We start from the raw sequence: 12,322 nt of genomic DNA on the forward strand, positions 1-12,322 counted from the left end.
TCTCTCCCTCCCCAGGCACAACATCATCCCGTAATATCATCGTCCTCATGGATGACCCATCTAAGATCTTAGACTCACGGCTTCTACACCTTTTTAGTTCTAATTGTTTTGACCTATACTCTAGCTACTCACTTTCCTATCTTGGATCTTATTGCCAAGAATGGTTGGACTTCTGGAATCCAGCCTGCTATCTTCTAGCACTCTCACTCCCTTATTCCTGCAACACTTATTTTTCTGCCTCATGAAGGTAGTGGTTCTCAACCATGGCTCCATGTCAAAATCACTTTTTGAGACTTTAAACTTTTAAATGTCTTAGAACCACACCTAGAGATGCTAATTCGGGAGATCTGGAATGGGGCTTGGGCACCGCTGTTTTTTTGTTTTTTTTTAAAGCTGTCCTTGTGTTCCTGGTTTACAGCAAGGGCTGAGAACAGCTGCTCTACCTTCTGCTGTTTTCTCCTAAACTATCAACCTCTTCCTATCTTCACTTTCTTTATCACTCGCCAATATCCTCAACTTCCTCTTTCTCTTGTTCTTCGTTGCACTCTTACAGGAAAATCCCAGTCCTTTCAGGCTGACTGCCTTTTCCATGTTTGTTCTGGGCTGCTGGAAGAAAATACACAAATGTGGATTTTCCACCAATTTGCCACTTCAGAGCCATAGTCTGCCGTCTCAGCTGGGCCCCTGACGCTGCTGAGGAATCTTTCTCTTAATCTTAGCCAGTTCTGTCTCCAGTTTCTCACCACGCTTATTTCACAATTACACCATTCTCAAGCCCCTCACTCTGCCACCGTCCTTCTCACTCTCAGATAACATCATTTCCTAATTTGCAGAGAAAATACGCCATTAGGCTGGTATTCTCCTACCCTCTCCTGTACTGCCCCTAAGACTCACTGTTTTTCACAGTCCCTGCGTCTTCACAGTTCAGTGGAGGAGGTACCCTCCTAATTTGCTACCCATGCTTTAATTCCCACCCCCGCTCACACCAGCTCAGCCTCCTCGGAGGTTTGGCTCCAGAATCTCTGCAGAGTCTTGGGCCCCACTCACTCCGATATCTTCAGTCCCTCTCTCTCCATTTGCACTTATCCATCAAAGTAAACATGCTAAATCTCTCCCAGCCTAAAACCACTAACAAGGAGATATAACAAACCAAAACAACAAAAATTACAACCTTCTCCTCAACCTACGCCTTCCGTGTCTCTTCTTCCTTCAAAGCTGTGCCGTCTGAAAGACAAGTCTGTGTTCCCATGTCCACATCTTCACCATCCATTCACTCTGTGAACCACTGCCTTAGGACTTTTGAACCTAGTATTCCAATGAAATCACTCTGGCCATAATGACTAGATTTTCTCTTTTTTGCCAAATGCAGTGAACTCATCCCCTGCCCAACATTTTATTTCGAATGTTTTCAAAATGGTCGAAAAATTGAAAAAATAGTACATTGAATACATTAAATACCCTTCAACTGATGTACCAGTTGTCAACATTTTATCATATTTGTTTTATCTCTATACCTACAATTTATATTTCGTTTTGCTGAAGTTGAAGGCATCATTATTCATGCCTCAAAACCTGAATGTGCATCTCCTTAGGAAAAGGATGATTTCCTACATTGCCACATCATCGTATCTGAGAAAATTACTGTCGATGCAGTTATCATCTAATTTATATTCATATTTCAATTTCCCCAGTTGTTCCAAAAAAAGTTTTAAAAAACCTAATCAAAGATCATGCACTGTATTTGGTTGTTTGGTCTCTTTATTCTCTTTAAATCTGTAACCATCCTCCCTCTTTTTGTGGTTGTTGTTTCTCATAGCATTTTCCTTAAGAGTCCAGACCAGTTGTATTATAGGATGTTCCACATTCTAGATTTTTCTGATTGTGTCTCATGTTTAGATTCAGATGAAACTCATTTGGCAAGAGTTTTACATAGGGACTTCCCTGGTGGCGCAGTGGTTAAGAATCCGCCTGCCAATGCAGGCAACATGGGTTCGATCCCTGGTCCGGGAAGATCCCACATGCTGTGGAGCAACTGAGCCCCCTGCACCACAGCTACTGAACCTGCGCTCTAGAGCCCACGAGCCACACAATTACTGAGCTCACGTGCCGCAACTACTGCAGCCCGCATGCCTAGAGCCTGTGCTCCACAGCAAAGTAAAGCCACCGCAATGAGAAGCCCGCACACCACAACAAAGAGTAGACCCCGCTCGCCGCAGCTAGAGAAAGCCCGCACACAGCAACGAAGACCCAATGCAGCCAAAAAATAAATAAATTTATAAAAAAAAAAAAAAAAAGAGTTTTACATAGGTGACAATTTATACTTTTACATCATACTTCAGGGAACACATAATGCCAGATCCTGCTAATTTAGAGTCATATTTTCTCCTTTACAATTAATAAGTAACCTATAGGATGGCCCTTTGAGACCTTGTGAATATCCTAGTATTAAATAACCTTTCATTCAGTGGTTTTAGCATCAACTGAAGATCCTTGCCTGAATCAGTTATTACGTTGTTGATTTCTAATTTTACCATAGTTATTAGCACACATTTTTTAGGAAAGAAAAGCTTTTCTCTTATTATTATCACTCTAGATCCCTAGGTTGTTTTTAATTCAAAGTGCTATAATGTATTGTTGTCAGTGTTGTTTTGATGCTCAGTTGTACCAAACTTGGCCGGCCCCTTTAAGCCAGTTCTGTGTCTTTTTAAAACATGACCCACTTCATTACTTTCTGACGCATCAGAATGTTCCAGGCTGTACTTTTCCTGTTCCACCAGACCTGGAATCAGCTATTCACTAAGGAGCCCTGGTTCCTTCTAAGTAGGAAATAGTATTCACACACCAAGATCTCGTGTGCTTATTGCTACTGAAGTGTCACTGTGTCCAGGAGTGTTCAGTGTCTAAAGCTTGGAATTAGATCTTTTTTTCCTTAAGTTCACACTGGTAATTCTCAAATCCAGTACCATAGAGTTGTTCCTCATCTTCCCCCCATTCCACGTCTGTATTTCCCTTACAGTGAAAACTCACGTTTCCAAAAACTTCAGTGTGTTTACTCGTGTTCTCTCTTACACAGTACACACAAAATTGTTTCGGAATTGTAACGACACCTGTTATATTAACAACTTACCTGCTAAGCTAAGTTCACGTGCAGTCAGGGTACTGTGTTCTAAAGTTATTTGAAAGGAACTATTTTCTCTGTGAGGTTATGTTATCAACTTACTGTACACTTAGGTTTATTTTTTTCTGTTAGTTTCCAATTTTATTTTTTGAATATGTATAACATGTATATGGCTCAAAAGTGAAAACTTTATAAAAAGGTATATTCAGTAGAGTCTTGCTGCCGTCCCTATCTTTTCCATTCTATTTCCACCCATCCCTATACTCCTATAGATAGCTGTTTTCATGAGATTCTGTCTTATTCTTCCAGTGTTTCTTTTGTGTAAAATTAAGCAAATGCCACACATACACACATATCCATATACGTACATACGTATACACATACACATACACTCTTGTTTCTCCTTTCTTACAAAGAAGAGGGAAATTAACCTCCACCTATTTAAGGGAGGAGTAGCAAAGAATATGTGGACATATTTTAAAACCACTGCAGTTTACCTTCTGGTCACAGATTATTTATATTTCTCTCACATGCAAAATATATTCACTTTCCTAAGAAGGCCCCTAATAGCCTGATCACACTACAGCACTCACTGAAAGGCCAGAATATCTTTTTTTTTTTTTTAAACATCTTTATTGAAGTATAATTGCTTTACAATGGTGTGTTAGCATCTGCTTTATAACAAAGTGAATCAGTTATACATATACATATGTTCCCATATCTCTTCCCTCTTGCATCTCCCTCCCTCCCACCCTCCCTATCCCACCCCTCTAGGTGGTCACAAAGCACCGAGCTGATCTCCCTGTGCTATGCGGCTGCTTCCCACTAGCTATCTATTTTACATTTGGTAGTGTATATATGTCCATGCCACTCTCTCACCCTGTCACATCTCACCCCTCCCCCTCCCCATATCCTCAAGTCCATTCTCTAGTAGGTCTGTGTCTTTATTCCCGTCTTGCCACTAGGTTCTTCATAGGCCAGAATATCTTTACCTAAATTAGATTCAAGTATGGATGAAACTCCTTAATTGTAATCCCTTAAATACAGCTCCTTGAGTAGAGTTCCTCGTTATCTGAAGACTTGTGACACCCACCATGCAGTGGTAGCCAGGCACAGGATAACCATTGTCCTCTCCTATTGGGAAAGCAGTAAACAGGAAGCACGTATGTCCGTCACAGCTCTGAAATCCAGCTGGGCACAGGTTGACCCCTCAGGACCAGCTGACTGATTAGGACCCAGGCCTGGGAATAAGTCTCCATGGTTCCTGGCACCACCCACTGGGCGCTTGGGTCTGGCCCTGAGCTCTCCTCCCTTTTGCATGAAAGGTAGCATATGTTTCCAGCTGGGTGGCTTTTTTCAGCCTGCTTGTAGAAAAGCCTCTTTCCATCTCATACTGTCTCTGTCCCTCAGTTCAAGCCGGTGGTGGTTCTTGAAAATCTTTGTGTGTCTTCTGCGACTCTTACTGGGTTTTACCTCCTTCGTCTTCCTTTTAAATGTTAATATTTCCTCAGAGTGCCCTTCTTGATCCTCTTCCCTTTTCACTCTGTACGCTGCCCCTGGATGATCCCGTTGACTCCAAGGATTCATTAGAGCTCATATGCTGATGATTCCCAGAGGCTTATCTCTAAAGTAAAACACTCTCCCAGACTTCAAGTCCATGTACAGTATTTGCAGATCAACATCATTTCTTGGATGTTGCTGAAGCCGGAAACTAAAGAGAAATCTTTGATGTCTCCCTCTCTCTTACTTACCACATACATTTCTTAAATTCACGCCCTTGTTTCTATCTCTGCTGTCTCTGCTTTAGGGCAGACCTTTGCCATGTCTTGCCTGAACTGTTGAAAGCCTTCTTCTACTTTGAGTTTCTACCTTCATTTTTATCCCCATCCAATGCATTCTCTACACTGAAGCCAGAGAGCCTTTTCAGAACACAAGTGTAGTTATATTACGCCTATCTTCAGGTCTTTTAATGATTCCCTAGAGCTTTCACAGTGAAATCCAAATTCCTTGGCACGACCACAAGGCCCTTCGTGATTTGTCCTACATTTTCATTCTCATATCTGGCCACTACTTCCTTTCACCCATAGTCTGCCATGCTGCTTCAAGACCCCTCGCCAATAATGATGGTGTTCCCACTACCTGGAATGCTCTTCCTCTTCTCCTGTCTTCCAGACTAGTGACTTCTTACTCATAGATGCTTCAAGACTAATTCAGCTCAAGCATCACTTGATCACTGTCGAGTAAAACTACCCCCTCCTCCCTGACCTGCTCCTCCTTTTTACCTTGTGCTCTTCTCTCTCAGAGAGACTCTCACTTTTCTGTTTTCCCCATGAGACCTTGAGCTCCTTCAGGGTTCAATAAGGGAATCTACCCGGGATAATGTTTGCCACAAAATTATTTTATTATTAAGTTCATTAATTGGTTAATTAATTATTTAATATTTAGGTTCTTCAGGTTCATTTTTTATGTCATCTATTCGTGGAACAATAATTGAAAACACATCTTCAACTGGGACTTTGACACAAATCCCTTTTTTCCCTAAATATGAAGTGGAACTTGATTCTCACAGAAAAGTCATTCCTTACCCTGGAAAGGAACACATTGAACGTGTTTTGGAAGAATATTCACATCAAGTCAAAGATTTGCAGAGAAGACTAAATGAAGTGAGTTACATTCTTTTCCTCCAGTATCTGATACCATTTTGGGGAGACAGTGAGGCACAGAGCTTTGGAATAGAACCCAAACTTTCTGGAAGAATAACTTAACAATGGATTCATGGGACTCCCCTGGTGGTGCAGTGGTTAAGAATTCACCCCCTAGTGTAGGGGATGTGGGTTCGATCCCTGGTCAGGGAACTAGATCCCAAATGCATACCACAACTAAGAGTTTGCATGCCACAGCTAAGGAGCTCACTGGCCACAACTAAGACCCAGCACAAAATAACCAAAAATAAATAAATAAAATTAAAAAAAATAATAATAATTGATTCATTGGTTAAACTTGTTAATTTGGCCTATGCCTTCTATTTCACTATTAAAAATTGGACTGATGAAAAGTCTACATACCCATTTGTCTTTTGTTAATAATAAGTCATAATGCCTTGTCTTAATGGTGTAATTTTTTTCCAGTTTTATTGAGCTATAATCAACATACAGCACTGCATAAGTTTAAGGTGTACCACATAATGAATTGACTTATATATATCATGAAATGATGACCACAATCAATTTGCTTAACATTTATCATCTCATATAGATAAAAAAAAGAAAAAGAAAAAAAATTTTTTTCCTAGTCATAAGAACTCTTAGGATTACTCTCTTAACAACTTTCATGTATACCATACAACAGTGTTAATTATAGTCATCATGTTATACATTACATCCCCAGTACTTATGTTGTACCTTTTGATCACCTTCATCCAATTCCCCCTCTCCCCACATCCCCGTTTGGTAACCACAAATCTGATCTCTTTCTGTATAAGTTTTTTTGTTTTTTTGTTTTTTAGATTCCACATGTAAGTGAGATCATATGATACTTGTGTTTCTCTGTCTGACTTATTTCACTTAGCATAATGCCCTCAGTGTCCATCCATGTTGTCATAAATGGCAGGATTTCCTCCTTTTTGTGGCTGAATAATATTCCATTGTGTGTGTGTGTGTGTATATACACACACATACATACATACCTCAACTTCTTTATCCATTCGTCTGTCAGTAGACACTTAGGTTGTTTCCATGTTTTGGCTATTATAAAGCAAGCTGCTGTGAACATGGGGGTGCAGGTATCGCTTCGACATAGTGTTTTCATTTCCTTTGGATATATTCCCAGAAGTGGAATTGCTGGATCATATGTTAGTTCTCTTTTTGATTTTTTGAGGATCCTCCATACTGTTTTCCATAGTGGCTGCACCAGTTTTTTATAATCCCATCAGTAGTACACAGAGGTTCCCTTCTCTCCACATTCTCGCCAGCATTTGTTATCTCTTGCTTTTTTGATGTTAGCCATTCTAACAGGTGTGAGGTGATATCTCATTGTGGTTTTGATTTGCATTTTCCTAGTGATTAGTGATATTGAGCATCTTTTCATGTACCTGTTGGTCATTCGTATGTCTTCTTTGGAAAAATGTCTATTTGCGTCCTTTGCCCATTTTTAATTAGATTATTTGGATTTTTGCTATTGAGTTGTATGAGTTCTTTATATATTTTGGATGTTAACCCCTTATCAGATATAGGATGTGCAAATACCATTTTTTCCCAATCCATAGGTTGTCGTTTCATTTTGTTAATTGTTTCTTTTGCTGTGCTCTTGGTGTAATCTTAGTGAAACTTGAATAGCTCAAAATGTTATAATTAATGACATTCATCTATAATTATAATTTGTAATTGGTTCAGGCCTGCTGTCCTGCTTTCATGATACCTGGTTTTTCTTTACAAAGCAGTTGGTAGGGGGTCGGTTTTTAGATGTATGTGTATACATGATAGCTAAGTAGTGTATAGAAGTTATTCGATAAAAATTTCAAGTGGACCTTGTGTAGACTCAAGCTGGCTTTAGTCAGCTTTACAGCTGCATGTTGGATCCTAATAGTCTATAGCCTAGAAGTCAAACTTATACAAAGGCCTTTGTGATCTAATTTCTTCCCTGTACATTTTAGCCTCTTCTGCTACCTGTTCCCTATATGTACCCTCCATTCTAGCAATATCGCTCTTCCCTGGATGTGCCGTTCTATTCTAGACCTTCAGGCATTTGCCCAAGTCATTTCCTCTTCTCTGCCTGTCTACCTGTTAAATTCTTATTATCCATCAACACTCAGCTCAAGCATTTCCTTCTCTGAAGGCTTTCCTCTAGACACAAGCAGGTGTGTTCTCCTCTGTACACTTGTTGCTCTTCATACACACGTCTATTGTAGTATTTAGTACGTTTTATTATATTCATTAACGGATTGTTCTACTTCACCAGAATGTGTGAGCACTTAAAAAAACTACAAATTTATTAAGTGCTGAAAATGAGATACCATTGTATTATGTAGAGGGGATGCAAAGATGAATGATAGGACTCATAAGGAGTTCATAGTCTTGAAGGGGGCCTGGCATATAAACAAATAATGACAATACTTTATGATAAGTGCACTAAAGAGATGGATTGATGATAGATAGATAGATAGATAGATAGATAGACAGATAGATAGATAGATGAAGCACAGAGGTACCAATGAGGAAAAGAAGCAATGTCAGTTAATTTTCCAAGTCTATCCTCTGGCGGAGTATGTGACACTTGACTGGCTCCCAATAAATTAGTTAAATCAGTAAATAAATAACAGGGCTATTTGGGTACTTATAATATTTATCACAAACCTCCTATGTAACAGATATTATGCTAGGTACTGGATATATAAAAATGGAAAAGATATGGTCCTTTTTGTGTACACATTTACAGTCTTACAGCTGAGATATTTAAAATAGAAAATGATAGTAACAGGACATGTATGCTACAGTAGGGGTAAGCAGTGATGCTAAATCTAATCAATGCTTTACATTCCTTATCTTACTTGGCTTTTCAACAACATTTGACACACATGACAATTCTCTTCCTCTTGAAGTGCTCTTTTCTCTTAGGTCTCATGGAAACACACTCTCCTGATTTTCCTCCAGCTCATTCTTTTTCAGTTTCTTATTCCAGCAAAACCCTCCATAGACAGTCATAGTGATTCCCATAGCTTCTGTTGCCATTTATACGTAAGTGAATGTTCAGTTTACATTTCTGGTCAGACCTCTTAACTGGTCTCCACACCAGTTAGTGTACCTGTGTTCCTACTGGACATTTCTACTTGAAATGTTTCTCAGGCTCCATAAACTCAACACTTCCAACTGCCTACCTGATCTTTCCCCCAAACCTTTCTCCTAGCTATATATGGTGTCACGTTTACATAGTTGCCCAGGAAAGAAACCTGATTCATTCTTGATACCTCTTCATTTTCCCTGACATCCACTTTACTACCAAGTCCATCCAGTGTACCACATATATATTTCTCAAATATGGAAGTGTTTTCATTTCCACTGTTAACCATCCAAAGTTCAGACTACTCTAGCCATTCACCTGGACTATTAGAAAAGAAGGTAAAGGGTCTTACCTTGTATTGACTATATAAACATTGTCAACTGCAGAATTAGGTAGTAACCTATTATATTTCCTTTCTTGTGTAATTTTTGTTTTTCCCGTGGTTCCTAATTGCCTTGCTTTTTCCTTATACTGTTGATATTTACCTTTATCATATCCTCATTAAAAAATTATTAATTTTTATTAAATAAATAAATTTAATTAAAATTAAATAATAAAAAATTATTATTAATTTTTATTAATTATTAATATAATTAATTATTATTAATGAGGTTTTCTGTCAAACCTCCTTTAACCCAGGACCCTTTAGGAGTTCTTCTGTCTAGTCTCAATGAGTTTCTTCTTAGGTCTGCTGTATAGATATTTTCTTGGGATTCCTATCACTGCTTTCCTGGTTGGATTCAGGATTTCCAGGATTCACTGTTTTCTCTTTTCCTCTTTCTTGATTTATTTCTTCATTTAGTCAAAACACATCTTTAGAAACTTTTAAGAAGAAGTATATGGGACATACATTATATGAATTTTTTCATTCTGATAATGACTGAAGCTGGATAAAGTTGAAAGTTATTTTCTTTCAATCCTTGGAAAATATTGCGTGCCCTTGCACAGACTGAGAAGATGTCTATCTGATTCTTGTTCCTTTGTAGATGATATGTTTTTACTTAATTGGGGTTCATCTTTGGAAACTTTAGGGTCTTTATCTCTGAAATTCCACTATGATGTTCTTAGGTGTGGATTTTTGTTTTTTCCTTCCCCGTGCTAGTACCAAAAGGGACTCAGTGGACCCTTTTGGCCTGTGGATTTGTGCCCTTCAGCTTTGAGGAATTCAGATTTTTTTGGTTTCTTTTTTCTTTGATAGTTTTTTTCTGTTTTCTCAATTCTCTCTTTCTGAAGCTCCTGTTAGTCAGATATTATCTCCTAGGTTGAACCTCTAAATCTCTTACCTTTTCTTTCAAAATTTGTGTCTACTTTTTTACTTTTGGGGTGCATTTCTTGACTTCCAGCATTTCTATTGCAACTTTTTAGTTTGCAACCATATTTTTAATTTCCAAGAACTCTCTCTTCTCCTCTGATCACTTCTCTGACACAGAGTCCTGTTCTTACTTTACAGCAAAAATGTCTCTCAAATTTCTCTGCAATACAAGTTTTTGGAAGTGTTCTTCCACTGTTGCATTATCTCTTTTTGTTTCTTTGGGTCTTTTTTCCTGAGTATTTGCTCATTTGTTTAATCTTGGTCTCTTTTTTATTTTGTAATCTTCCTTCAAGTGTTCAGTGGTTTTTGGCTCTTTGTTCATACTCAAGAATGAACAGTAAAAAAACTGATGGCAGTCTCCCTGAGGGCAGAACTTGATGGCTTTACTTTGGGATAATTAGGTGTGGCATCAACCACTGTGCTGGGAGATCTCTCAGTGCCTGATTTTGAGATCTTTGTGAATTTCTTTGTAGTAGAACACCTTGATTTTTGAATGGTAGTTGTCTGCTGCCAAGTTTTTTAAGTCAGTTGGAGGTAGGGGTTGACTTTTCTATATACACAATTTCCACCAATTCTCATGTCCTCAGGAATAGAGTTTATTCCTATCTCTGTCTTGAACCAGAGTCAGATTTGTTCTAGGAATGGTGTTTTGGTTGTAAAGTGAATGGATTGAAAGGGGGCAAGGTTGAGACAGTGAGACTAAGGTATTCAAAAAACCTAGGTGAGAAATGATTAATTAGGCTCCGAACAATGGTGAAGGGGGAAGGAAGTACACATAAAAATAAATCATTGATATATAGATTTTTGGAAATTATTAGCTATAAGGAAATACATTCCTCTAATGAAAACTAATTTGCAAGACTTTTTTTTTTTTCAGAGCAATGAATTGCATGAGAAACAAACATTTTACTTAAGACAGTCAGTCATTGATTTGCAAACAAAACTTCAAGAGATGCAGATGGAGAGAGATGCCATGGCTGACATCAGGTTGGGATTCGTTACCTGAAATTATCTTAAAGTTTTATTCTTTGTAGTGTAAAATCACTTGTGTGAATCTGAGTTTTATCAGTATTATTTCTTCTCTTTCATTTATTTCGTAGACGAAGAGAGAGTCAGTCCCAGGAGGATTTAAGAAATCAGCTTCAAAGTACCGTTCATGAACTTGAAGCTGCCAAATGCCTTAAGGACGATATGCTGAAAGAGAGCAACACACAGATAGAGCAGCTAAGAAAGATGATGCTTAGTCATGAGGGGGTGCTTCAAGAAATCCGATCAGTCCTAGTTGACTTTGAAGAAGCCTCAGGCAAGAAAATATATGAACATGACAGCATGTCTACCATCCACTTCCGCAGCATGGGCTCAGCTATTAGTAAAATCCTAAGAGATTTAGACACAGAGATTTCTTATCTTAAAGGGAGGATATTTCCAGTAAGTGGTGAGAACACTACATCAATTTTATATTAAAATTCATTAAGACAATAGTATTAGGCATATAATTTTTAAAACTCTTCAAAGTAAGCCAAGTTCTCATTTTTGTTCTCTAAAATAGCAGAAGTTACTTCCACAATGATCTTTGTTAATAATGGGAACTAACTCGACTTATCTGTGTAGTTACGTGAGAGTATAACCAATATAAAAGGTCTAATAAAATACAGCGGTAGAATGTATCTGATTTTAGCATTGCTTCTATTTGCATCTTTCTAAGGAATTCCTTTTGTTGGAAAATTTCTAAATTTTCCAAGCTTTAGATTTACCAGTTCCTAAATCAGTATCTCTTTTTTATAACCAGGTAGAGGATCAGCTTGAAACACTGAAATCTGAATCACAGAACAAAATAGAACTACTACTTCAACAACATCAAGACAGGTAAGTTTCTGAGGTATAGAACAGGGGTCCCCAACCCCTGGGGCACTGACTGGTAGCGGTCTGTAGCTTGTTAGGAACTGGGCTGCACAGTAGGAGATGAGCGGCAGTGAGCGAGTGAATCTTCATTTGTATTTACAGCCGCTCCCCATGGCTCGCATTACCGCCTGAGCCCCGCCTCCTGTCAGATCAGTGGTGGCCTTCGATTCTCATAGGAGCACAAACCCTACTGTAAACTACGTGTGCGAGAGATC

General features: G+C 38.5%; 1 protein-coding gene across 1 annotated transcript in view; it reads left to right on the forward strand.

Moving 5' to 3' along the window:
* CCDC158 (coiled-coil domain containing 158) overlaps positions 1–12,322 on the forward strand; it is a 93,238-nt gene that overhangs the window by 1,655 nt on the left and 79,261 nt on the right. Inside the window, exons 2-5 of the mRNA XM_007165569.2 lie at positions 5,564–5,781; positions 11,083–11,192; positions 11,306–11,633; positions 11,995–12,071. Of these exons, the coding sequence (XP_007165631.2) occupies positions 5,564–5,781; positions 11,083–11,192; positions 11,306–11,633; positions 11,995–12,071 (733 nt within the window). The remainder of the gene's footprint in view (positions 1–5,563; positions 5,782–11,082; positions 11,193–11,305; positions 11,634–11,994; positions 12,072–12,322) is intronic.

Source organism: Balaenoptera acutorostrata, chromosome 5, assembly GCF_949987535.1.
Source record: "Balaenoptera acutorostrata chromosome 5, mBalAcu1.1, whole genome shotgun sequence".
Taxonomy (NCBI): Eukaryota; Metazoa; Chordata; class Mammalia; order Artiodactyla; family Balaenopteridae; genus Balaenoptera; species Balaenoptera acutorostrata.